General features: G+C 43.0%; 1 protein-coding gene across 1 annotated transcript in view; it reads left to right on the top strand.

The window, feature by feature from the left end:
- Positions 1-7,060, top strand: part of LOC124580863 (signal recognition particle 14 kDa protein) — a 42,151-nt gene extending 35,091 nt beyond the window's left edge. Inside the window, exon 4 of the mRNA XM_047131288.1 lies at positions 6,828-7,060. Coding sequence (XP_046987244.1) covers positions 6,828-6,944 — 117 coding nt within the window. The 3' untranslated portion in view covers positions 6,945-7,060. The remainder of the gene's footprint in view (positions 1-6,827) is intronic.
- Positions 7,061-23,606: the final 16,546 nt, after the last annotated feature.

Genomic DNA, 23,606 nt, shown 5'->3' with positions numbered 1-23,606 from the left:
GTTGTTTTTTTCATTTACGAACACACGTGTTAGGTGGTTTTATTTTTTTTTTATTTTTTTTATTTTTATTTTTTTCCCCCCCATCATGCTGAATGCCAGAGTTTTCAAAGTTTGTAGACTGTGTTTTCTTTTTACCTTGCCTTTTTTATCAACTGAAATTTAATTTTGGATACTGGAAAAAATATGCAAGCTTTGCCAGATTTTGGCTGTTGTGGCCAAACACCTCTTACCTGCTTGCAATAAAAATCTGAGAGTGCATTTTTACAGGAGATTAGTCATTTGCTTTACTTTGAGAATGTTATTCTCAAACACCCAATATTCCATTACATGTAATGTGAATATTGTGAGCTAAGAACTTTTTATTCATTTTTTAAATCTCTGAGTAATTGATTAGCCTTAATGGCATTGAAATTTATACAGAACAAAATACCTTCAACTTTGACAGTTTGACTTTGTAACACAGGTTTTTCATCACAGAAAACAGTCTTGGAAGAAACTTCTGGGTTGCAATAAGGTCCCTACATGTTGGAAACAGCAATACTCCAGAATAGGGCGTACAAGCGTGGTGTAAGCAGTCTTGTTTAGTAGACTTGTTGCACCTTCTAAGTGTAGTGCCAATGCATCGCAGTCTTGGGTTTGCTCTACCCACAATATTATCTGTGTGATCATTCCAGTTTAGGTTATTTGTAATTGTAATCCCTAAGTATTTAGCTGAATTTACAGCCTTCAGATTTGCGTGACTTACCGCGTAATCTAAATTTAGCTGATTTCTTTTAGTACTCATGTGAATACTTCACACTTTTATTTATTCAGGGTCAATTGCCGCTTTTCGCACCTTACAGATATCTTATCTAAATCATTTTACAAGTCGTTTTGATCATTTGATGACTTTACAAGACGATAAATGACAGCATCATCTGCAAACAATCTAAGACGGCTACTCAGATTGTCTCCTATGTCGTTAATATATATCGGGAACAATAAAGGGCCTATAACACTTCCTTGGGGAATGCTGGATATTACTTCTATTTTACTCGATGACTTTCCGTCTATTACTACAAACTGTGACCTTTCTGACAGGAAATCACGAATCCAGGAGATACTCCGTAGGCACACAGTTTGGTTAGAAGACACTTCTGAGGAACGGTGTCGAAAGCCTTCTGGAAATCTAAAAATATGGAATCAATTTGACACCCCCTGTTGATAGCACTTATTACTTCATGAGTATAAAGAGCTAGTTGTGTTTCACAAGAATGATATTTTCTGAATCCATGCTGACTGTGTGTCAATAAATCATTTTCTTCGAGGTACTTCATAATGCTCGAATACAGTATATGTTCCAAAACCCTGCTGCAGATAGACATTAGGGATATAGGTCTGTAATTCAGCGGATTACTCCTACTTCCCTTTTTGGGTGTTGGTGTGACTTGAGCAATTTTCCAGTCTTTAAGTACGGATCTTTCTGTGAGCGAGTGGTTGTATATAATTGCTAAATATGGAGCTATTTTATCAGCATACTCTGAGAGGAACCTGACTGGTATACAATCTGGACTGGAGGCCTTGCATTTAAGTGATTTAAGCTGCTTCATTACTCCAAGGATATCTACTTCTATGTTTCTCATCTTGGCAGTTGTTCTTGATTGGAATTCAGGAATATTTACTTAGTCTTCTTTGGTGAAGGAGTTTCGGAAAACCGTGTTTAATAACTCTGCTTTAGTGGCACTGTCATCAGTGACTTCACCATTGTTATCACGCAGTGAAGGTATTGATTGCATCTTGCCACTGGTGTGCGTTATGTTTGACCGGAATCTCTTTGGATTTTCTGCCAGATTTTGAGACAGAATTTTGTTGTGGAGATTATTAAAAGCATCTCGCATTGAAGTACGTGCTATATTTCGAACGTCTGTAAAACTTTGACAGTCTTGGGGATTTTGCGCTCTTTTGAATTTGGCATGATGTTTTGTTGCTTCTGCAACAACGATCTGACCCATTTTGTGTACCACGGGGGATCAGTACCATCACTTATTAATATATGCGGTGTATATATCTCAATTGCTGTCGATACTATCTCTTTGAAAACATTCCACAACTTTTCTACACTTACATGATCAGATCGGAAGGAGTGAAGACTGTCTCTTAAAAAGGTGTTAAGAGCATTTTTATCAGCTTTTTTTAAATAGATATACTTTGTGTTTCTTTTTGATGGTTGCAGGCGTTACGATATTCAGCCTAGCAGCAACTGCCTAGTGGTCGCTAATCCCTGTATTTGTCACAATACTCGCTTTTGTGGCGGCGTTCGTAGCGACAAACAATTCGCTGTAGAAACGGCTTACGAAGTCACCGCCACACTTTTAATAGCGGGCCGACCGGTCCGCTGGAACAGTGAACAGAAAGATGAAAACCCAAACACTCTGATTAAATAAAAGTCGGTACTTATCTTTATTAACGAAGATACAGAATCACAGTAGTGAACTCCGTGCCAACGGAAATCTGTCTAGTTCGAGTCGGAGCGGCTAGGTCAGCGTCGGCTGACGACAAACAACAACTCTGCTGCGATGAACACACAACTGACTAGCAAGTACACAATTTGGTGGCGAGTATACAACTGAGCGGCGAATCCAGGACTGTCCTAGCGCTCGCGACTCCAGCGCTTAAGAAGCCAGAAGCCAGCGGTGGCGCGCGCAGACTTGCGGCGATTTCCTGTCTCGCTGGCGCTGCTTATGCGGACGGCGTCCGGACTTTGATGCTGCCAATCTTTTGGCAGCGGGCTCGGGTGGCATTACTGGCTAGGATATAACACTCGCTATTTGTCCAGGATTATTTGTTGCTAAAAGGCTAAGTATGCTTTCGCAACCATTTACGCTTCAAGTGGGCTCATGAACTAATTGTTCAAAATAATTTTCTGAGAAAGCATCCAGTACAATTTCAGATGACGTTTTATGCCTGCCGCCGGCTTTAAACATATAATTTTTCCACCATATTGAGGGTAGATTGAAGTCGCCATCGACTATATTTGTATCAGCAGGGTACTTATTTGAAATGACTCAAGTTTTCGTTGAACTATTCAGCAACTATATCTTCTGAGTCGGGGGGTCGGTAAAACGATTCTATTAATAGTTTAGTCCGATTTTCAGGTATAACCTCTACCCGTACTATTTCACACGAACTATCTACTTCAATTTCGCTACAAGGCAAACTATCTGTGACGGCAATAAATACTCCACCACCAACTGTATTTAGTCTATCCTTTCTGAACACTGTTAGATCGTTTGGAAAAATTTCGGCTGAACTTATTTCCGGCTTTAGCCAGCTCTCTGTACCTACAACTATTTGAGCTTCAGTGCTTTCTCTTAGAGCTTGGAGCTCTGGTTCTTTCCCAACACAGCTACGACAGTTTACAACTACAGTACCAATCGTTTTTACAACTACCTTATCGTGTTTTACCTGATCACTTTTAGACGGACGCCCCTTCTGTGGTTCCCTGAGACATTCTAACCTAAAAAACTGCCTGCTACCCATGTAATCGCCTCCTGTGTGTAGTAGAACCCTGACCTATTAAACGGAACCTGGAAACCCACCACCCGATGGCGCAAGTCAAGGAATCTGCAGCCTATATGGTCACAGAACCGCCTGAGCCTCTGATTCAGACCCTCCACTCGGCTCTGCACCAAAGGACCACAGTCGGCTCTATCGACTATGCTGCAGATGGTGAGCTCTGCCTTAATCTCGGAAGAAAGACTGGCAGTCTTTATCATTTCCGCTAGCTGCCCGAAACCAGACAGAATCTGCTCCTATCCAAAGCGACACACGTCATTGGTACCGCCATGAACCACCACCTGCAGTTAGCTGCACCCTGTACTCTTCATGGCATCCGGAAGCACCCTTTCCACATCAGGAATGGCTCCCCCCGGAATGCACACGGAGTGCTTTCTGGCTTCCTTCCCCTCCTTGGCAGCCATGTTCCTAAGGGGCCCCATTACACGCCTAACATTGGAGCTTCCAACTGTCAGCAAATCCACCCTCTGTGAATGCCCAGACCTTGCGGGCCGAGAAGCGTCCTCTGGAACAGGGTGGATGATTGCATCTGGCTCAGAGACATTGTCAGCCACAGATAATGCCCGAAACCTGTTCGTCAAACGAACTGGGGAGGCCCTACAATCGGCCCCTTGGAAAGTTTTTCGCTGCCTGCCAGACTTTGGAATGATCTCCCACTTGACAACGGATGAGGGATCGTCCTCAGTGCAGGCAGCACCCGGGGCGATCACAGCAGTGGACCGATCAGGGGACACACAGGATGTGCTCGATGTCCCTTGCATCCCTGCGCTCGATCCCCCACAGTGATGCCCCTTGGCAGCAGCCTCAGACTGTGTAACAGAAGCCAACACAGTCTGTAGCTGTGAGGGAAGGGTGACCAAATCGGCTCGCATTTGTACGCAACAATCACAGTTCCTATCCATTACTGCTATCGCTCCTATTTTAAGCTCTTAAAAATATGCAACAAACGAATGGTGTACTCGCTTTATTAGTAGCAGGAACTAGCGGTGCGCTCTCGCTGACGGTCTAACATATATGTATCGCACCTCCATATGCAAATATTTTTATGAGCCATCTAGAAGAAACCTTTTCTGAACATCAATACCTTAAACCGCTTGTCTGAATCACATTCTTTAATGACATCACCATGATGTGACATATGGCCTTCACTCTTTTCTCTGGACCCACAATACCTATTCCCAAATCTATCACATGGTCCTTATGATGTTGAGCTGCCTTCGTGGGAACTGATCTCAATTTCTGTGGTTCTCCATAAAATCTTCTCATAATACAAATGTGCCAACAATCAAACAGTACCTGTGCTTTGACAGCTATGAACTGTTTCTTGTCAGAATATCCCTTCTCTGCAGCTTTGGTAACTATGGATGCTATCTGCTGTAGCAAGCAGGTTAAGTTTACTAGAGCCAGTTAGTGTTTCCTCAACTTGACCTACATGGCTGTTCTACCATAAATCCATTGTTGATCTCCATGAGTGTTTTATATTTGTTGCATTTCAGTGATTGATTGAGAAAGGTTTATTAAAGTAAGATTAGATGTTTTTACCTTTTTGTTACTGTTGTTTATATTCATAGTCGTTTGGTGTGTGTCCTATGTAGGTCTCATTTTGTAAATGTTTTCTTTGTATGGGAAATCCGTTTGTACAAATGCATGCGTGTGAAAAACTGGAAAGCTGTGAGCGTTATCTGTCAAATAATTCCTGTGTACAAGTGAGTAGCATAGTTCTGTGACTTGTTACTCGGGGTAGGCTTATTTAAGTTTTGTTTCTGACAATGAGGTCCTTGCATTTAGAACAAAATACTGGGTTCTATCAACATAAGAGTTCTTTGGACCAGTTGCATACCTGACATATTTTGTTAACATGTAGATCTGTGTTGGAGTTAGCAGTATAAAACTGAACTGAAGGCTTTCCAAAAATGGGGAACGACAAATCAACGTATACTCCAGCCTACAGGACTGAATGAATGAATGAAAAGAGTGAACTGTTTTTTTATTGTAGAATGTGTTGATTTCTATAATGTAGTCATTCAGTCTTCAAGAGAAGCATTGTCTGCTAGTGTTATAAATGTTTCAGTACTTTGCAAAATATTAATGAGAGTAATGTAATTTTTTGGTGCTGTACCAGTGTTGAAAATTTTCTGAAAAACTGAAATGTCGGACACTTTTTATGGGCAAAGGGATTTAATGATTCTAATACTTTGCTTCGTTGGAAAGAGGAAAAAGGTCATTACTAGAATTGACTGTGAAGAAATCAAATTCTGTAACTAAAAATCTTATCTACTTACTACATAAAGAAGGCATTGAGTTTGACAGGAACAGTGAAAAGACTGTTAAACATTGAAGGTTACACACACACACACACACACACACACACACACACACACACACACAAATTCACACAAACACAGCTTGCACATACATAGCTGCTGTCTCCGGCCACTAGAGACCACTACACACACACTCTCTCTCACTCACTCTCTCTCTCTCTCTCTCTCTCTCTCTCTCTCTCTCTCTCTCTCTCTCTGTGTGTGTGTGTGTGTGTGTGTGTGTGTGTGTGTGTGTGTGTGTGTGTGTGTGCGCGCGCGCGCGCGCGCGCGCGCGTTTCAGAAGCGGGATTTTTTTGTCTGAAAGCTTAAATGTGTAGCACTATGTTCATTGTGCCTCTCTGTATCTCAGTGCCTCCTGAATGTGATGAGTAGCAATCTATCATTTTCATATGTTATTATTACATCCAGGGCTTTCCATTGTTTAATTTTACCACTTGCACTTGGACCAAATTATTTGTGAATTACAACCTGACATTACAGCTTCAGTTTCAGTGAAACTGGAACTGCACAGTGGTAAATCAAAATCAGGATGCAATTCTTCACATGAGCGTTCCACTTTAAACAAAGTCTGACCATAACTGATTATTTGTGAGATGTTTTGCTGTTGCTGTATTGGCATATTGAATTGATGTAGCAACATTGTCATGGCTGCAAATTGAATATTCCCACCTGAAAATGAATATCCCCTTGGTATAACATTATGCATGAATAATACTGATACAACTTACGCACAGAACATTGTATACCTGGATTTATTGTAGATTTCTATACCTTGTTCATGGGACATAAAATTTATTTTTAATGTTAATAGCTGATATTTCAGAAAAATCTGTTAATTTTTTGCTTAGTCTTGGAGTGAGTAAATTGAAATCATAATCTATTGCATGTATGAGGAAAGAGGCGTTCCATATTATTCACATATATTTGACTGCATATTTCTGTTTTCAGATTCATCCTAAGGATGTCAACAAGTTTCAGCAAGCCTACTGCAACCTGCTGAGGGGAAATTTGGATGGACTGAAGAAACTTAAGAAAACGAAAACTAAAGCAAAAGCTACTCAATAATGTTGATGTATTTGTATATAACTGAAATATTGTGTTAATTAAGAGTCTAATTTATGTTTTCTATGAGATGTTCCTGACGTGTTAGTCTCTGAATGAAAAAGAAATTTTTTGTGGAACTGGTTTTTTACATTTTATTTAAGAGAATGGGTACTTGACTATAATATGTTGTTAGTACATTGCCTTAGCAGTGAGTAAAATCCACTTCCTTGAATATATCTTGTTGGAACATGACTTTATTCTAGAGAAAAGTATAAAATATAACAGCACAAAAAGAGATCATTAAAATGGATCAGACAATTGATATGTATAACTTATCTGGGCCTATAGTTTTAAGTTTGTAATTGCTATGGCAAAACAGGGACAAACAGTTAGTGATTGTAGTTCAACGGACCTCTATCTTATTACTGAGTAAAAATGTGATTCTGTTTGTTTCAGTTACATTGATAGTGTTGTATGCTAGCTAGTTTGACAAGGGTTTGTTACTTTTTTGGCTGTTATATAAATATGATGTGAGGAACACCACAAAAATGTACAAATGCCTGAATTCCAACAGTTGATGTTACAAGTGTCATTAGTACCATAATTTTAAATACAGGAAGGAAAAGAGATATTGGATCTACAATTGACAGTTTGATGCAACAGTAATGAAAATTTTGTCAGACGTAGTTGGAGTTGAGGAAGAAGATCATGTTTCTCTTTTTTTCTATATACTCTAACTTAAAATTGTTGAGAGCTAATGGGCCTCGCAGGGGTCGTGGTACTGTGAGGTCGTACATCGAGATTGCAACTTTACTTGGCTAAAACCCTACAGAAATTCACAGTGCATGAAGGGAGGATGTGGGAGAAAATGGACTTGTTTGCCTAATCTAACACAGTTTTTGATGCTTGAAAGATAATAGAACCAAATTTTGCATGTTAGGTAATTATGTAACGGGCTACGGTCTGGATTTTTTCAAATTTTTTTCTCAAAAAATTTGATCATGCTATTGTTGGAAATTTTTACATTTGCTGTCACACAAGGAACATTTTTACAAAAATGACTTTACTTACAACTTTCATATTGTGGTAGGTAATTCTTAGTAACCAGATAGCAAACATGTGGAACAGTTTGTTGATATCAGTTTTAGAGCTCTTACAATGTATTTTAAAAAATTATGCGTATGAAACAAAGCAATTTCAATTTCACAGAAAAGTAACTAATTTTGACAGAAATACACGTAGAACAATTTTGTACCACAGGAAGTTGTGTTATACTATGAACAAACCTGCAGAAAATTTCACTTTTCTATCTCCAGTTGTTCACGGGAAAATGTTCTTTATGCACTAAAAAATGAAAGTTCCTTGAAATGCACAGAAAAGATTTTATAAGGATTTGGACCATTAACTAGTACCTTAATGATGACCATAACCATACATTTGGTCTTCGTGTATGTGTTTACTTTTTATCTGATGTTTCTGGCATGTCCTTATGGGTATATCCTTCACAAACAGTTCAGAACGTGCAACACACTCACAGTATCTCGTCTTCTTCAATAGCTTCTTGGTGGAGCAACCTGCAACAAATCTTAGTCCAGTAAGGGTCCTTATTCTTCCAATGTTACCATCATTAAACACCAGACATGAATCATATGTGGCAATTTTAACAAGAGTAGATGAGCTAAATGTTGTTTTTGGGCATTTCTTCCAAATGAGACTGTTGAAGCTCCAGTTGGATTTTATGTTCCGCCATGGGTACATTTCTTTAACAAATCTGAATGAGCTAGAAACTGGAATTTTGGCTGTATGGTGTTTAAGACTGCTTCAGGAAGACTATGTTTATGTTAATTGGTTTTGTTTTCGGCTTTTACATCAGGATATATCACACAGTTCATGTACTTCATCAGTTGACAACTTGTGAAAAAATGAATGTTGTCTACACTACCTTCTGCATTGCCTTCAAATCTCCAGTGTTTTGGCTTATTGCTTTGCCATAATATGTTTGCAAATTGTGGATCTCTTTGTCAGTCAGGCATTGTGGCCCACCCTGTGGCTTTCCATCTTTGAGTTTTATACTTTTTTGTTCTCGTTTCAGTTTCAGAAGTCAATCGCCCATCCTCTTCTTAATGTGCCCCACACACTCGAGCTTTTCAATGTTGCATCCATTTCTATGTGGCTTGCTTTCGACAACAGATTTGAAAGCACTAGAACCTCCATCACCAAGATATTTCACATATCTAACACCATGCCTCATTTCGCTCCGATGAAATATGAATTCTTACTGGCTCCATGCCACCAGTAGAACCATCATAATTGTTGCTGCAAATTATTTTGGGGTTTATTTGCCATTGTCTCTCTTCTTCATTATTGCCTAATGTCGTGCGACGATCTGTGTCATTTAGTTTTGATTTGCGCCCACTACTACATTCACACGATGACGTCTTTCCATGTTTTGTGTAGGCTGTCACGAGTGTTGAAACATTTGCTCTTGAGACATTCAATAAGTTGGCTGTCTTGGTTACTGATACTCCAGCTAATCAGATCCTCAAAATGTGCCCTCTTTGGAACTCTATTAGGTCTTTCATTGCACATCAACCTCAACCTCTAAACTCAATTACAAAATGTGCACTACTCGTAAAAAAAAACTGCACTGATGCCTAGTCCGTACCGAACACTAACAGACGGCGTGACTTTTGCCTTACCTGCACTGTTGACCGTGAAACACAACCATCCCATTATTACCATTGTTCACATTATTTTACCTATCTCATGTATGTAAGATACAAATGAGAAGAATTAACAATAACTAAAATCGGGTCTAAAAAAAGTAAGGATTTAAACTAAAATACATACAATAAACGAAAATAAGTCGTCATTATCAGTAGCTCGTTACAGCTCAAGCTAGACAATATACTCTGATGTTCTACCTCAGAGACAAGCTGTCTACCAATGCCGTAGTGATGTTTTGGGCAGGTTGTGACTCAGCAAACTGAATCATCGCTCCTGACCTATCAGCTTTTTGATTGCCACTCATTCCTGAATTACCTAGGACTCAGTCATGTTTATGCTAGTGCTTTCCTCTATCCTTGCAAGGGCTTCATGGAATTCTGCGACGATCTTAGATATCATTGCAGGGGCTGAAGGAGATTTCAGAGCCACGTGGTTGTATGAATAAATGATGCCATGATTCTTGTTGCACCTGTGCAGATTCTCCTCCGCACAAGCTCTGATAGCAATGTTTCTGCCCAGACTACTGTGGCTGGCTTCCCTAGAGAGATTTTTAGTCTAGGGTGTACCCCCTATACCCCAGCCTCACCACCTTTGTCTGTTCTCCAAATGTTTGTAAACTAGACTATGTCTTCTGAATGGTATCGTGCTTCCCCCACCGCTCACTTCTTTCAGTTGTTACCATGAAAGGTTTATTGAAGCTGCTGGAAATTATTGTACATCCAGTCAACATTTCCCCAATTGTTTCTATATTTACCACATTCATTATATCGGTGTGTGATTCTGGACATCCTAATGGTTTCCAGTTATTTCCAGTTTTTAACCGCATATCCCCTTCTGGTGCCTCCATTATAATCCAGAGGTGTGATTGGGACATGTCTACCATGGTCTCCATCTCAGCGGGTGGTGAGCTGCTCATTATGCCTATTATTGCTAGGTAGGACAGTCTCTCAACCTTCCCAAGCTCCTTAGCAGCACTCTTCTCTTCTGCTTTAGTTAACCATACTGTAGACACAAAAATTATCACATGTCTTATTACAGAAGTGTATGTACAGTACATGGTCCTGTGGTTTGGATCGCAGCCTTTACCACAGGCCATTCTAGCACACATGAGAGAGTACCTTTTGCCTTAGAACATATATTCTTTACGTGAAGGTGTGAGGGAACCACGATAGTTCCACATCCAGGATTTGCCTTCTGTACAGATAGAATTTCGTCGAAGAGCTTAAGATTTCAGCACTTGTTATGCATATGTTTCCTCATGAACGGTAGTTAACATGTTTTCCTTGGACTGACCCATAGATTCTATTTCTTGCACCAGTTCTGCGCAATGTTCAGAATGCATTGTGCCATTGTTTTGATTGTATTTGTATATCCTTGGCAAAAACTAACTTCTAGTAGTTAATTCTTTGATGAATTCATTCAGAATTAGGTTCCATAGTACTTGGAATAAAAGCCCTCCTTCTGAATAGCCTTTGTTGGTGTTTATCATCATTTTCTCATTCATCATGGTGGCGTCTACCTTTCGTGTACTCGGCATGGTTTTAGTCCACCTGAATATACTTGTCTTAAGGCCATACACTTTTGCAGTTCTGACCGTGAATTTGAAGGTCATACTGCTAAAAGCCCTCAATATTCAGGAAGATGCAATATCCAGGAAGACGCACTTCCTCAGTATTCAACAAGATGCGCTTCCTGAAAGTGAAGAGCTTTTTCCAACTTTTCATCAAACTGGTGAAGTGCTGTTTTGCAGGATTTACCTGGTTGGTATGTATTTTGGTTTGCATGTAGAGGAATGTTTGTTTATCTCCTTTACCTAATGTACACATTAACCAATGCATTGATTTAAAAAAAAAAGAAAAAAAAAAGTCCAATTGTGGTGGGAATGTTTCAATCGTTCAAATCGCCAGGTGGAGATGGAAGTTTCCTGGCTGTCCTAGCAGTAGGAGTCATTCCTAATGCTTGGAGGACAGTGAACGTAGTTTCCCTTCTTAAGGGAGAACTGCTCATACGAGGGCTAAGGAGGAGACTGATCAGTCTGACCTCCTTCCTCCTAAATGTTTTCCTAATATCTTTATGAGAGAGGACAGATATGTCAGTCTCGTCGTCAGCCTGTGTGTGACCAGTTCTCCCTGGCTTAGGAAAGAAAACAATCTTCACTGCCCCTGAAGCATCGGGAATGATTCCTGGGTGTGGTGACTTGAACAGCTGAAACATTCCACCACACACTGGATTTATATTATTATTATCTTTTTAACCACATTCTTTGGTTACCTATGAAGCAATACCTCCCAGGGATTGAATCTTGGTCTGTGTTATCTGCCAGAATGCAACGAGGCAAGTGAGTTCTGAGGAGCACATCTAGCGTCTCAAGTGCTGTCATTGCATACCTACCATCCTCCTTACTTAGATTGCCTCCTGGATTATTTGATATTCTTGTGAGGCCTTTACGCTTAATAGAAAGGCTGTATTTGGCAAGAGCCTCTCAAAATTTTAACCATTATCTTTTCCTACTTAAAGTTGGACAGTTTTCTTACCTGCTTTTCTTGCAATTCCATGTTATTGTTTCCCCAAGGTACACTCCTGTTTGTGCACTTCTTGATGATTGAGCAGTTTTTTTAAGTACAAGGTCTTATGATTTCATCCACATACTCTATTTCTTATCGAGGTTTTGTCTTGATATAAGGATGAGTCTGTGTCTTTTCTAGATGAGTAACAGTTTGTTTTCAGAGTATACCTGCAAGCCATGATCTGTTTGACACTGATTTCAACCCCAGACTTAATATACATGTGGCCAGACGAGGTTGGCTCCGTCACCACATGCTTTTGTTCGACCTAACTATCCATTAAGATAGATGCGAAAGTTACATCTTCCTTTCTTCTATTCTTGTAGATAGGTTCCCTACCACTAGTCAAGATCTCCCAATTTCTCTTAAGTATGTATTCAAATAGGTGGCTACCTCTGCTGTTGGCGTCACTGCTTCTCCTCACCAGTTTGTGGGCATTGCCATCACAACGAACCAACCAACAGCTGTGAGCAGTTATCTATCTGTCTCCTCACTTCCTGGGAAGTAGGAGTATTGTCCTTGTGAGGAAGATTCCCTCGTGCCTTCTTCCTCATGCTGTCTTGTCGTCGTGATGGTCAGTAAGTCCCGGAACAAAGGTCCACCATTGATATGTGTGAAATCCCATTCTTGGCATAAATGTCTGTTACATAAATCAACTTCAGTTCCTCAGAGGATTGAGATGCTTCCTTTTTGTAAATAGGGTCTCTGCATCAGGTTCACATCCACATCCTGTCTTCGCAGAATGTTGCCACTTCCTGTTTTTCAGGTTTATCTTTTACACTTCCAGCCATGAGCTTGGTGCTGTGATCATTTCCGGCATCTTCGATTGTTCTGACGATAACCTCGAAGGACCCTAAATGCAGTTTCAGGTTCTGTTCTTGCATTGCCCTGAGGGATTCTTTATCGATTTCCACCACAAGGGTTTGGCCGTTTGATACAACCTTCTCATTGATTACTTTCCTGTCTTCTGCTGCAACCTTCTGGTTCTGTACCTGTACTTTCTCGAACAGAGTTTTAGGAGGAATGTCGTTACGAAGTTTTGATACTCAAGTTGATATCTTTGCAGTCTTGAAGAACTCAGCCTCTTTCTAGAGCAGCTTATTTGAGTTCTTGAGCTCTGCCATGAAGATATCTTGGACAACATCTCCTTAAGCCAATCCACTGTTCCCTTCCCCTCAGAGACAAAGAAAAGTGCATCTCTGTCCCGACCCTCCTGCATTTGGAGCCTGGACTTACTTCCTCCCAAATGGTCTCTAAGACAGCCATATGAACAAGCTCAACCTGGTGTGAGGTTATGTCAGTCAGTGGCTATCGTTATTGGGTAACCACCATTCTAAAGACCGAGATTGCAGTGCTATGTGTCAGTTTCCCTATTTATTGCCTCGACTTTTTCTGGGCCTGTTTATCCTGAGAATTGGCAGTATCAGACTCCTCGCTCTTCTCTTGTTCACTGTCTTAGAGGTAGAAGGGATCTGATATCTACTTTCACTCTGAGACGGTATTTTTTGAAGGTCCTTTATGTTTAAGAAGCCATTCTTTATCTTCCTGTTCTTTCTGTTCTGTGAGACGTTTTCTCAAAGGATTTGACCCTGAGCTGGTCCAACTTCTAAGTGATGTTTACCACTTCTTGGACTGGTCTGATATCTGATCCAGTTGCGTAAACGGTTTCCATCACTTCCAACACCGATACTCAGTTATTTGATGTTTCATAAAATTCATCACTTTTGTACAGTTTTCTGTGTCTTCCATTTTGGTTCCGTGAGAACTGGAGACTTACAAGGTCAATACCAGAAGAGAACTTCCAAAGTGCCTCATGGTCTTTGACACAGATTGCATTGTACTTTGGGTTGGGTGCTTAGGGAGTTTGGGAAAGGCTATGGGAATGGGTTTTTGAAGAGATGGGCATTGTGGGACACACTTTGTCTGGTCCACTTACCGAGACTTTCACAGCGTGAGAGATCCTTCCCATAGCTGCGCTACAGTTGGCTTAATCCTAAGCTTCCATGAACACACAAATCTCTCTGCCTGCACGGTCAGATGGTGTCCCCTGGAGAGTGAGTTTTTTTTTTTTAGAAGCACAGCCTCTCCTGAAGCAGCGTATAATCTTCTCATCTGAGATAAGTTGTAAAGAATTAGCTGCTGTACACATGGCAACAGTGTGCACTTATGTATTTAATAGTGTTACACTGTTGAAGTGAGTCAGTTTTACCAGTAACCAGGTCTTCATTTAAACATTGTTCTATATCGTCACTTCATGCACACACATTTGCTACCAAGTCAGTCTTAGCACATAATTCTGGAAATGAAACAACAAATAAGCACAGGTTATTCTAATCTTTTCACACTTCCCCTCTCTCTCTCTCTCTCTCTCTCTCTCTCTCTCTCTCACTCACTCACTCCCCCCCCTCCCCCCCCCCCCCCTACCCTCCCTCTAGTATCCAGTATAAAGTGTTAACTCAGACCTGTTTCTGATAGAGATGCACTTTTCATCAGCTGATAAACAGTTTGTAAAAACACACAGTGATTAATGGTTTTAAAAGCTTGCTCAAGTGCTACGTGGATCATCACTTTTAGACTCTTGCATGTTCACAGTTACGACTGCACAGCACGCCACGCGGAGTTTATGCACCCCAAAAGAGTCTCAGTCCTCATTAAAGTTCCGAAGTTGTATTAAGGGTTCACAACAATTCAGTCTTAACGACAATGACTAGAGCTCCGCACTACGTGACTACTCGTCACAAGAGCTGCCCACAGACTCTTCTCGACTAGGCCTTATATTTCAGTTCATATAACCTGGTACTCTCCCTCAGTGAACCAATTCCAAAAACAGTTTACGTGAAATTAAAAAATAATGCATTTTCAAAAAATCAATAAAACAAATTAACCTCATCTTTAATCGTCCTAAAGTGTGAAATATATTTTACATTTGCGAAATATCAAATAATGGCTGCCTTACATTTGTTATGTTCCCACGTAACTCACATCAAGGCTGCACAATCTGATTTCCATGCTCACTCATAATTACTCATGGTTTCAATGATTCATACTCCACATACAAGTGTTGAAATATATGAAAAAACAAATGTAAAGTAGTTGCAAAGTACGGCGTGCATACATTTTATTCAACCTGTAATTTAGTTTGCGATATGTTCTATACGCCTGCTATTATTGCTGCTGATGTGTATTCCTGTACATCTTGTTCTTAATATAGCTCCACAAAAGAGTCGTGTGTGTTCAGATTCAGAGAATATGGTGGCCTCAGGGTGCCCCAGAGGCAGAATGTGCTCCTCGAAGACATCAAACACTCTCCTGCTTCCATGGGGTTGAGCTCCATCCTGCATGAACCACATCTTGTCGAAATCTGGGTCACACTGGATAATGAGGATGAAATCAACTTCCAAAACCTTCACGTACTGTTCGGTAGTCACCGTGCCATGAAGGAATATTGCACCGATTATTCCGTGACTGGACATTGCACACGACACAGTCATCTGTTGATGGTGAAGGGAATTCTCGTTCACGAAATGCGGATTCTCAGTCCCCCAAACGTGCTATTTTGGTTATTGACGAACCCATCCAGTTGAAAGTGGGGTTCATCGCTAAATCGAAACTTGCAGCGCATGTTAATTCCCGTCATGCCCCGCGGCCAATCGTGCAGTTTGAACATCCTAATGCAAACCATTCGGAAGTTATGACGATTTTATTTCATTAGTTCAATAATCGTCACCTTGTATGCACCTGCGTATCGCTTGAAGAGCCACTTTATTCACATGTGAATATATCTTACTGTCAGTTTGCGGAAACACGGTATGGGGCCATGACGCATTGCATACGGCAAGGAACCTTGTCAGATTCCCTACGTCTCAGTTTCGTAGTAGTATTCACTGTAGGGGAGGGCTAGGCAAAGTGGCCATAGGTGTCCTGGGGGCTATAAGGTGCTGGCATGGCACTGGAAATGCTTTAACTTATTCTACCTGATCAAGTCACCCCGTGAAATCTAATCTGTCTGCTGTGCCGCTCCTAGCAGTTGTAACAATTTTTGTGAATTTTAGTTATCCTAATGCAAGGTAAGTGGTCAGTTTGTATATTTATTGTGGAGAGAGAATGTGACTTATGTCTTTTTAATGACTGTTTCATAGCTTTTTAATGACTGTTTCATAGCTTTTTAATGACTGTTTCATAGCTTTTTAATGACTGTTTCATAGCTTTTTAATGACTGTTCCATAGCTTGAATCCACAATGTTACTTTTGTTACTGAAGATTGTCATGTTATTAGAGGATATACAAGCTTCTGTGCAAAGGCGTCAATGCGGGCAAAGTGCCCAACTCAGCAGTGGCTTCTAGCCACTTCGTGTAGGGAGAAACGTAAAAGCAGCGACCAGAAGGATGGCTCCGCGGTCATAGGCCTACTTATAGCAAGTCCTTATAACAGTGACACAGAAGTGGCAAATAAAGAAAAAAAAAAAAAAAAAAAAAAAAAACGGACATCAGCCGTCGCAGAAAGGTAGTAAAAATGAGTACGAAGAGCAGGAAACACAACCCTAGAAGAGCTCATTTTGACGAAAACGACGAATACAGAGAGTGCATGTAATAAGAAGAAAAATTTTCAGATTCAGAGCCAGAAGATCAGTACCATTTGTGCTCCTTCTTGACCCACCATCTTTGTAGTGGAGTTGAGGGAAAAAATTTGACTTGTGTGTGAAAAGTATAAGTCGAATCACATTTCACAATAAAATATGTTTAGTTATAAGTGAAACAGTTTTTATTCGTCATCTCTGTGTTTTAAGCTGATCACTTTCCCCACACGTTTGGGCAAAATGGTCAGTTTGTCACTTTGTGAAAATTGAATTGTTTAAAGTACTTAATTTGATACTAACGTAATCAAACTACTCGATACTACACTTCATTATCCGCACTCTACAATCTCTCATTTGTATACATTTCCATCTATTACGACACAGCATAAAAATAGGAATATCTTAGCATGGCCACTTCGCTCGGTTGTCCTCTTCTGGTTTCTGCATTTCCTGTGCACATAAATCGAGCCATGGCGCCATATTTTTCTTCACTTGGGTCTTGTCTGGCACCACTGGCTCGAGTTTGCTATCGATTTACCATTTGTTCAGTAAGTATCTTTGGTCGAAGTCGGCCTAGGAGGAAGTGTTGGCTGTGTGATGTCTTGGGGCAGGAAGACAGTTGGTCTGAGACAAGGGAATTGCACGGTTAGAGCCGAGTTGTTTGTGACATCGGGTTACTGTGTGAGAGCTGAGATGGGCTGTTTGAGCGAAGTTGGTCTGCGAAAGCCGCATCTGTCCGACACAGGAAATTGGCTGCTGGACGAGTGGTGTGTGGCGCGTGTCGGTCGGTTGGTGGGGTTTGCCTTCATCGCGTCCGCTAGCTAGTGCAGGCCTCCGGCTGTGGAAAGGGGCAACTTTGTGGCCATCCGATCGTTGGTTAGTGATCGAAGTTCATCGGGTTTTATGGACTGCCCCTTCACGTTGCTCGCAGCCTGATTTGTCTGATTCACCCTGGACTGATCTTCCGGATACACTATCCGACTGTTTGTTAAAAAATTACCATCTCAAGGCATCTCTTGCATCCTTGCAGCGCCGACACCTTACACAAGATTACTGAGTGTGGCTTCATTTGACTACAGTAGCCTGAAAAGAATAACCTTGTAGTCATATTTCTTTAAACTGTGGCCGTAAGATTTAAATTGCACATTTCACCTGAACTTTTGCATATCTGGTCTTTTCTGGTTATTATTATTATTAAAAGCATGTTATATTTCTCCAAACTGTGCCCTTACGATTGAAATTGCAAATTTCACCTGAACTTCCATTATTATTATAAGCATGTTACATTTCTTTTAAAATGTGGCCTTAAAATTTAAATGGCAGTATTTATTTCTTCGATTTTAAGTTAAACTTTAACTTAATCAATAAATTATTTGCCTGAAATAATAACCACTTGATTTGTGAGCCTGGTCCTTACCGTTTTCCTTAACTCCCGGTTGTCCGGTTCATAAATAGTGACTTTTTTGTACTGCTAAACTGGTGGCCAAATATTAACGAACTAGAAGCACGCATTATGGAATCAGTGCCGCTTTAAAGAGTTGGAAGAACAGCAGCAGATCCCGATGCAGTGGCAGCCTTTGGGCCGTCTATAGAAGCAGCTGCCGACGGATGACTGGGTCAGTTATTTGTGGTAAGTATGCGTAAAACTTCACTAGGCTATGTTTCAGGTTCAAGATCCTTTCATTCAGAGGTCGCTTCTCTCTGTCTTTCGTCGATTCTATCTTTGTGTCGTTTGTTTCGAAGAGATTGTGTCTGTTGTCTGATCCACACGAATGACACTTCCCTCACATGTGCGAGGTGCTGTCGGAATATTACGGAAGCAGAAGACATGTGGTGGCCACCCGTCTAGAATTTGGTCAATGATGGAAGACTGCACGTTTGCCTTGGGTAGTGTCGATTGCTGAAGAGAAAGTGTCACTTTGTATTTAGTAATGTGCATTGCAAAGCTATCTTGTTCTCATTTATGATTGGTGGTTGTGTAATTAAGTTTTCGCCGGATGGGGAAATCCATGCACTTGCCTACAAATTGTCAGATCTTTGATGGGAGAATGTGACGACTATACCAAATGGCACTTCCTGGCAGATTAAAACTGTGTGCCCGACCGAGACTCGAACTCGGGACCTTTGCCTTTCGCGGGCAGGTGCTCAACCATCTGAGCTACCGAAGCACGACTCACGCCCGGTACTCACAGCTTTACTTCTGCCAGTATCTCGTCTCCTACCTTCCAAACTTTACAGAAGCTCTCCTGCGAACCTTGCAGAACTAGCACTCCTGAAAGATAGGATATAGCGGAGACATGGCTTAGCCACAGCCTGGGGGACGTTTCCAGAATGAGATTTTCACTCTGCAGCGGAGTGTGCGCTGATATGAAACTTCCTGGCAGATTAAAACTGTGTGCCCGACCGAGACTCGAACTCGGGACCTTTGCCTTTCGCGGGCAGGTGCTCTACCACCTGAGCTACCGAAACACGACTCACGCCCGGTACTCACAGCTTTACTTCTGCCAGTATCTCGTCTCCTACCTTCCAAACTTTACAGAAGCTCTCCTGCGAACCTTGCAGAACTAGCACTCCTGAAAGAAAGGATATAGCGGAGACATGGCTTAGCCACAGCCTGGGGGACGTTTCCAGAATGAGATTTTCACTCTGCAGCGGAGTGTGCGCTGATATGAAACTTCCTGGCAGATTAAAACTGTGTGCCCGACCGAGACTCGAACTCGGGACCTTTGCCTTTCGCGGGCAGGTGCTCAACCATCTGAGCTACCCAAGCACGACTCACGCCCGGTACTCACAGCTTTACTTCTGCCAGTATCTCGTCTCCTACATTCCAAACTTTACAGAAGCTCTCCTGCGAACCTTGCAGAACTAGCACTCCCGAAAGAAAGGATATAGCGGAGACATGGCTTAGCCACAGCCTGGTAAAGCTGTGAGTACCGGGGGTGAGTCGTGCTTCGGTAGCTCAGATGGTTGAGCACCTGCCCGCGAAAGGCAAAGGTCCCGAGTTCGAGTCTCGGTCGGGCACACAGTTTTAATCTGCCAGGAAGTTTCATATCAGCGCACACTCCGCTGCAGAGTGAAAATCTCATTCTGGAAACGTCCCCCAGGCTGTGGCTAAGCCATGTCTCCGCTATATCCTTTCTTTCAGGAGTGCTAGTTCTGCAAGGTTCGCAGGAGAGCTTCTGTAAAGTTTGGAAGGTAGGAGACGAGATACTGGCAGAAGTAAAGCTGTGAGTACCGGGCGTGAGTCGTGCTTCGGTAGCTCAGATGGTTGAGCACCTGCCCGCGAAAGGCAAAGGTCCCGAGTTCGAGTCTCGGTCGGGCACACAGTTTTAATCTGCCAGGAAGTTTCATATCAGCGCACACTCCGCTGCAGAGTGAAAATCTCATTCTGGAAACGTCCCCCAGGCTGTGGCTAAGCCATGTCTCCGCTATATCCTTTCTTTCAGGAGTGCTAGTTCTGCAAGGTTTGCAGGAGAGCTTCTGTAAAGTTTGGAAGGTAGGAGACGAGATACTGGCAGAAGTAAAGCTGTGAGTACCGGGCGTGAGTTGTGCTTCGGTAGCTCAGATGGTAGAGCACCTGCCCGCGAAAGGCAAAGGTCCCGAGTTCGAGTCTCGGTCGGGCACACAGTTTTAATCTGCCAGGAAGTTTCATATCAGCGCACACTCCGCTGCAGAGTGAAAATCTCATTCTGGAAACGTCCCCCAGGCTGTGGCTAAGCCATGTCTCCGCTATATCCTTTCTTTCAGGAGTGCTAGTTCTGCAAGGTTCGCAGGAGAGCTTCTGTAAAGTTTGGAAGGTAGGAGACGAGATACTGGCAGAAGTAAAGCTGTGAGTACCAGGCGTGAGTCGTGCTTCGGTAGCTCAGATGGTAGAGCACCTGCCCGCGAAAGGCAAAGGTCCCGAGTTCGAGTCTCGGTCGGGCACACAGTTTTAATCTGCCAGGAAGTTTCATATCAGCGCACACTCCGCTGCAGAGTGAAAATCTCATTCTGGAAACGTCCCCCAGGCTGTGGGTAAGCCATGTCTCCGCTATATCCTTTCTTTCAGGAGTGCTAGTTCTGCAAGGTTCGCAGGAGAGCTTCTGTAAAGTTTGGAAGGTAGGAGACGAGATACTGGCAGAAGTAAAGCTGTGAGTACCGGGCGTGAGTCGTGCTTCGGTAGCTCAGATGGTTGAGCACCTGCCCGCGAAAGGCAAAGGTCCCGAGTTCGAGTCTCGGTCGGGCACACAGTTTTAATCTGCCAGGAAGTTTCATATCAGCGCACACTCTGCTGCAGAGTGAAAATCTCATTCTGGAAACGTCCCCCAGGCTGTGGCTAAGCCATGTCTCCGCTATATCCTTTCTTTCAGGAGTGCTAGTTCTGCAAGGTTTGCAGGAGAGCTTCTGTAAAGTTTGGAAGGTAGGAGACGAGATACTGGCAGAAGTAAAGCTGTGAGTACCGGGCGTGAGTCGTGCTTCGGTAGCTCAGATGGTAGAGCACCTGCCCGCGAAAGGCAAAGGTCCCGAGTTCGAGTCTCGGTCGGGCACACAGTTTTAATCTGCCAGGAAGTTTCATATCAGCGCACACTCCGCTGCAGAGTGAAAATCTCATTCTGGAAACGTCCCCCAGGCTGTGGCTAAGCCATGTATCCGCTATATCCTTTCTTTCAGGAGTGCTAGTTCTGCAAGGTTCGCAGGTGAGCTTCTGTAAAGTTTGGAAGGTAGGAGACGAGATATTGGCAGAAGTAAAGCTGTGAGTACCGGGCGTGAGTCGTGCTTCGGTAGCTCAGATGGTAGAGCACCTGCCCGCGAAAGGCAAAGGTCCCGAGTTCGAGTCTCGGTCGGGCACACAGTTTTAATCTGCCAGGAAGTTTCATATCAGCGCACACTCCGCTGCAGAGTGAAAATCTCATTCTGGAAACGTCCCCCAGGCTGTGGCTAAGCCATGTCTCCGCTATATCCTTTCTTTCAGGAGTGCTAGTTCTGCAAGGTTCGCAGGAGAGCTTCTGTAAAGTTTGGAAGGTAGGAGACGAGATACTGGCAGAAGTAAAGCTGTGAGTACCGGGCGTGAGTCGTGCTTCGGTAGCTCAGATGGTCGAGCACCTGCCCGCGAAAGGCAAAGGTCCCGAGTTCGAGTCTCGGTCGGGCACACAGTTTTAATCTGCCAGGAAGTTTCATATCAGCGCACACTCCGCTGCAGAGTGAAAATCTCATTCTGGAAACGTCCCCCAGGCTGTGGCTAAGCCATGTCTCCGCTATATCCTTTCTTTCAGGAGTGCTAGTTCTGCAAGGTTCGCAGGAGAGCTTCTGTAAAGTTTGGAAGGTAGGAGACGAGATACTGGCAGAAGTAAAGCTGTGAGTACCGGGCGTGAGTCGTGCTTCGGTAGCTCAGATGGTAGAGCACCTGCCCACGAAAGGCAAAGGTCCCGAGTTCGAGTCTCGGTCGGGCACACAGTTTTAATCTGCCAGGAAGTTTCATATCAGCGCACACTCCGCTGCAGAGTGAAAATCTCATTCTGGAAACGTCCCCCAGGCAGTGGCTAAGCCATGTCTCCGCTATATCCTTTCTTTCAGGAGTGCTAGTTCTGCAAGGTTCGCAGGAGAGCTTCTGTAAAGTTTGGAAGGTAGGAGACGAGATACTGGCAGAAGTAAAGCTGTGAGTACCGGGCGTGAGTCGTGCTTCGGTAGCTCAGATGGTAGAGCACCTGCCCGCGAAAGGCAAAGGTCCTGAGTTCGAGTCTCGGTCGGGCACACAGTTTTAATCTGCCAGGAAGTTTCATATCAGCGCACACTCCGCTGCAGAGTGAAACTCTCATTCTGGAAACGTCCCCCAGGCTGTGGCTAAGCCATGTCTCCGCTATATCCTTTCTTTCAGGAGTGCTAGTTCTGCAAGGTTCGCAGGAGAGCTTCTGTAAAGTTTGGAAGGTAGGAGACGAGATACTGGCAGAAGTAAAGCTGTGAGTACCGGGCGTGAGTCGTGCTTCGGTAGCTCAGATGGTGGAGCACCTGCCCGCGAAAGGCAAAGGTCCCGAGTTCGAGTCTCGGTCGGGCACACAGTTTTAATCTGCCAGGAAGTTTCATATCAGCGCACACTCCGCTGCAGAGTGAAAATCTCATTCTGGAAACGTCCCCCAGGCTGTGGCTAAGCCATGTCTCCGCTATATCCTTTCTTTCAGGAGTGCTAGTTCTGCAAGGTTCGCAGGAGAGCTTCTGTAAAGTTTGGAAGGTAGGAGACGAGATACTGGCAGAAGTAAAGCTGTGAGTACCGGGCGTGAGTCGTGCTTCGGTAGCTCAGATGGTAGAGCACCTGCCCGCGAAAGGCAAAGGTCCCGAGTTCGAGTCTCGGTCGGGCACACAGTTTTAATCTGCCAGGAAGTTTCATATCAGCGCACACTCCGCTGCAGAGTGAAAATCTCATTCTGGAAACGTCCCCTAGGCAGTGGCTAAGCCATGTCTCCGCTATATCCTTTCTTTCAGGAGTGCTAGTTCTGCAAGGTTCGCAGGAGAGCTTCTGTAAAGTTTGGAAGGTAGGAGACGAGATACTGGCAGAAGTAAAGCTGTGAGTACCGGGCGTGAGTCGTGCTTCGGTAGCTCAGATGGTAGAGCACCTGCCCGCGAAAGGCAAAGGTCCTGAGTTCGAGTCTCGGTCGGGCACACAGTTTTAATCTGCCCGGAAGTTTCATATCAGCGCACACTCCGCTGCAGAGTGAAAATCTCATTCTGGAAACGTCCCCCAGGCTGTGGCTAAGCCATGTCTCCGCTATATCCTTTCTTTCAGGAGTGCTAGTTCTGCAAGGTTTGCAGGAGAGCTTCTGTAAAGTTTGGAAGGTAGGAGA

The sequence above is a fragment of the Schistocerca americana genome, chromosome 1 (genome assembly GCF_021461395.2).
Source record: "Schistocerca americana isolate TAMUIC-IGC-003095 chromosome 1, iqSchAmer2.1, whole genome shotgun sequence".
In the NCBI taxonomy this organism is placed as follows: domain Eukaryota; kingdom Metazoa; phylum Arthropoda; class Insecta; order Orthoptera; family Acrididae; genus Schistocerca; species Schistocerca americana.
This window is presented reverse-complemented; position numbering and strand designations above follow the sequence as displayed.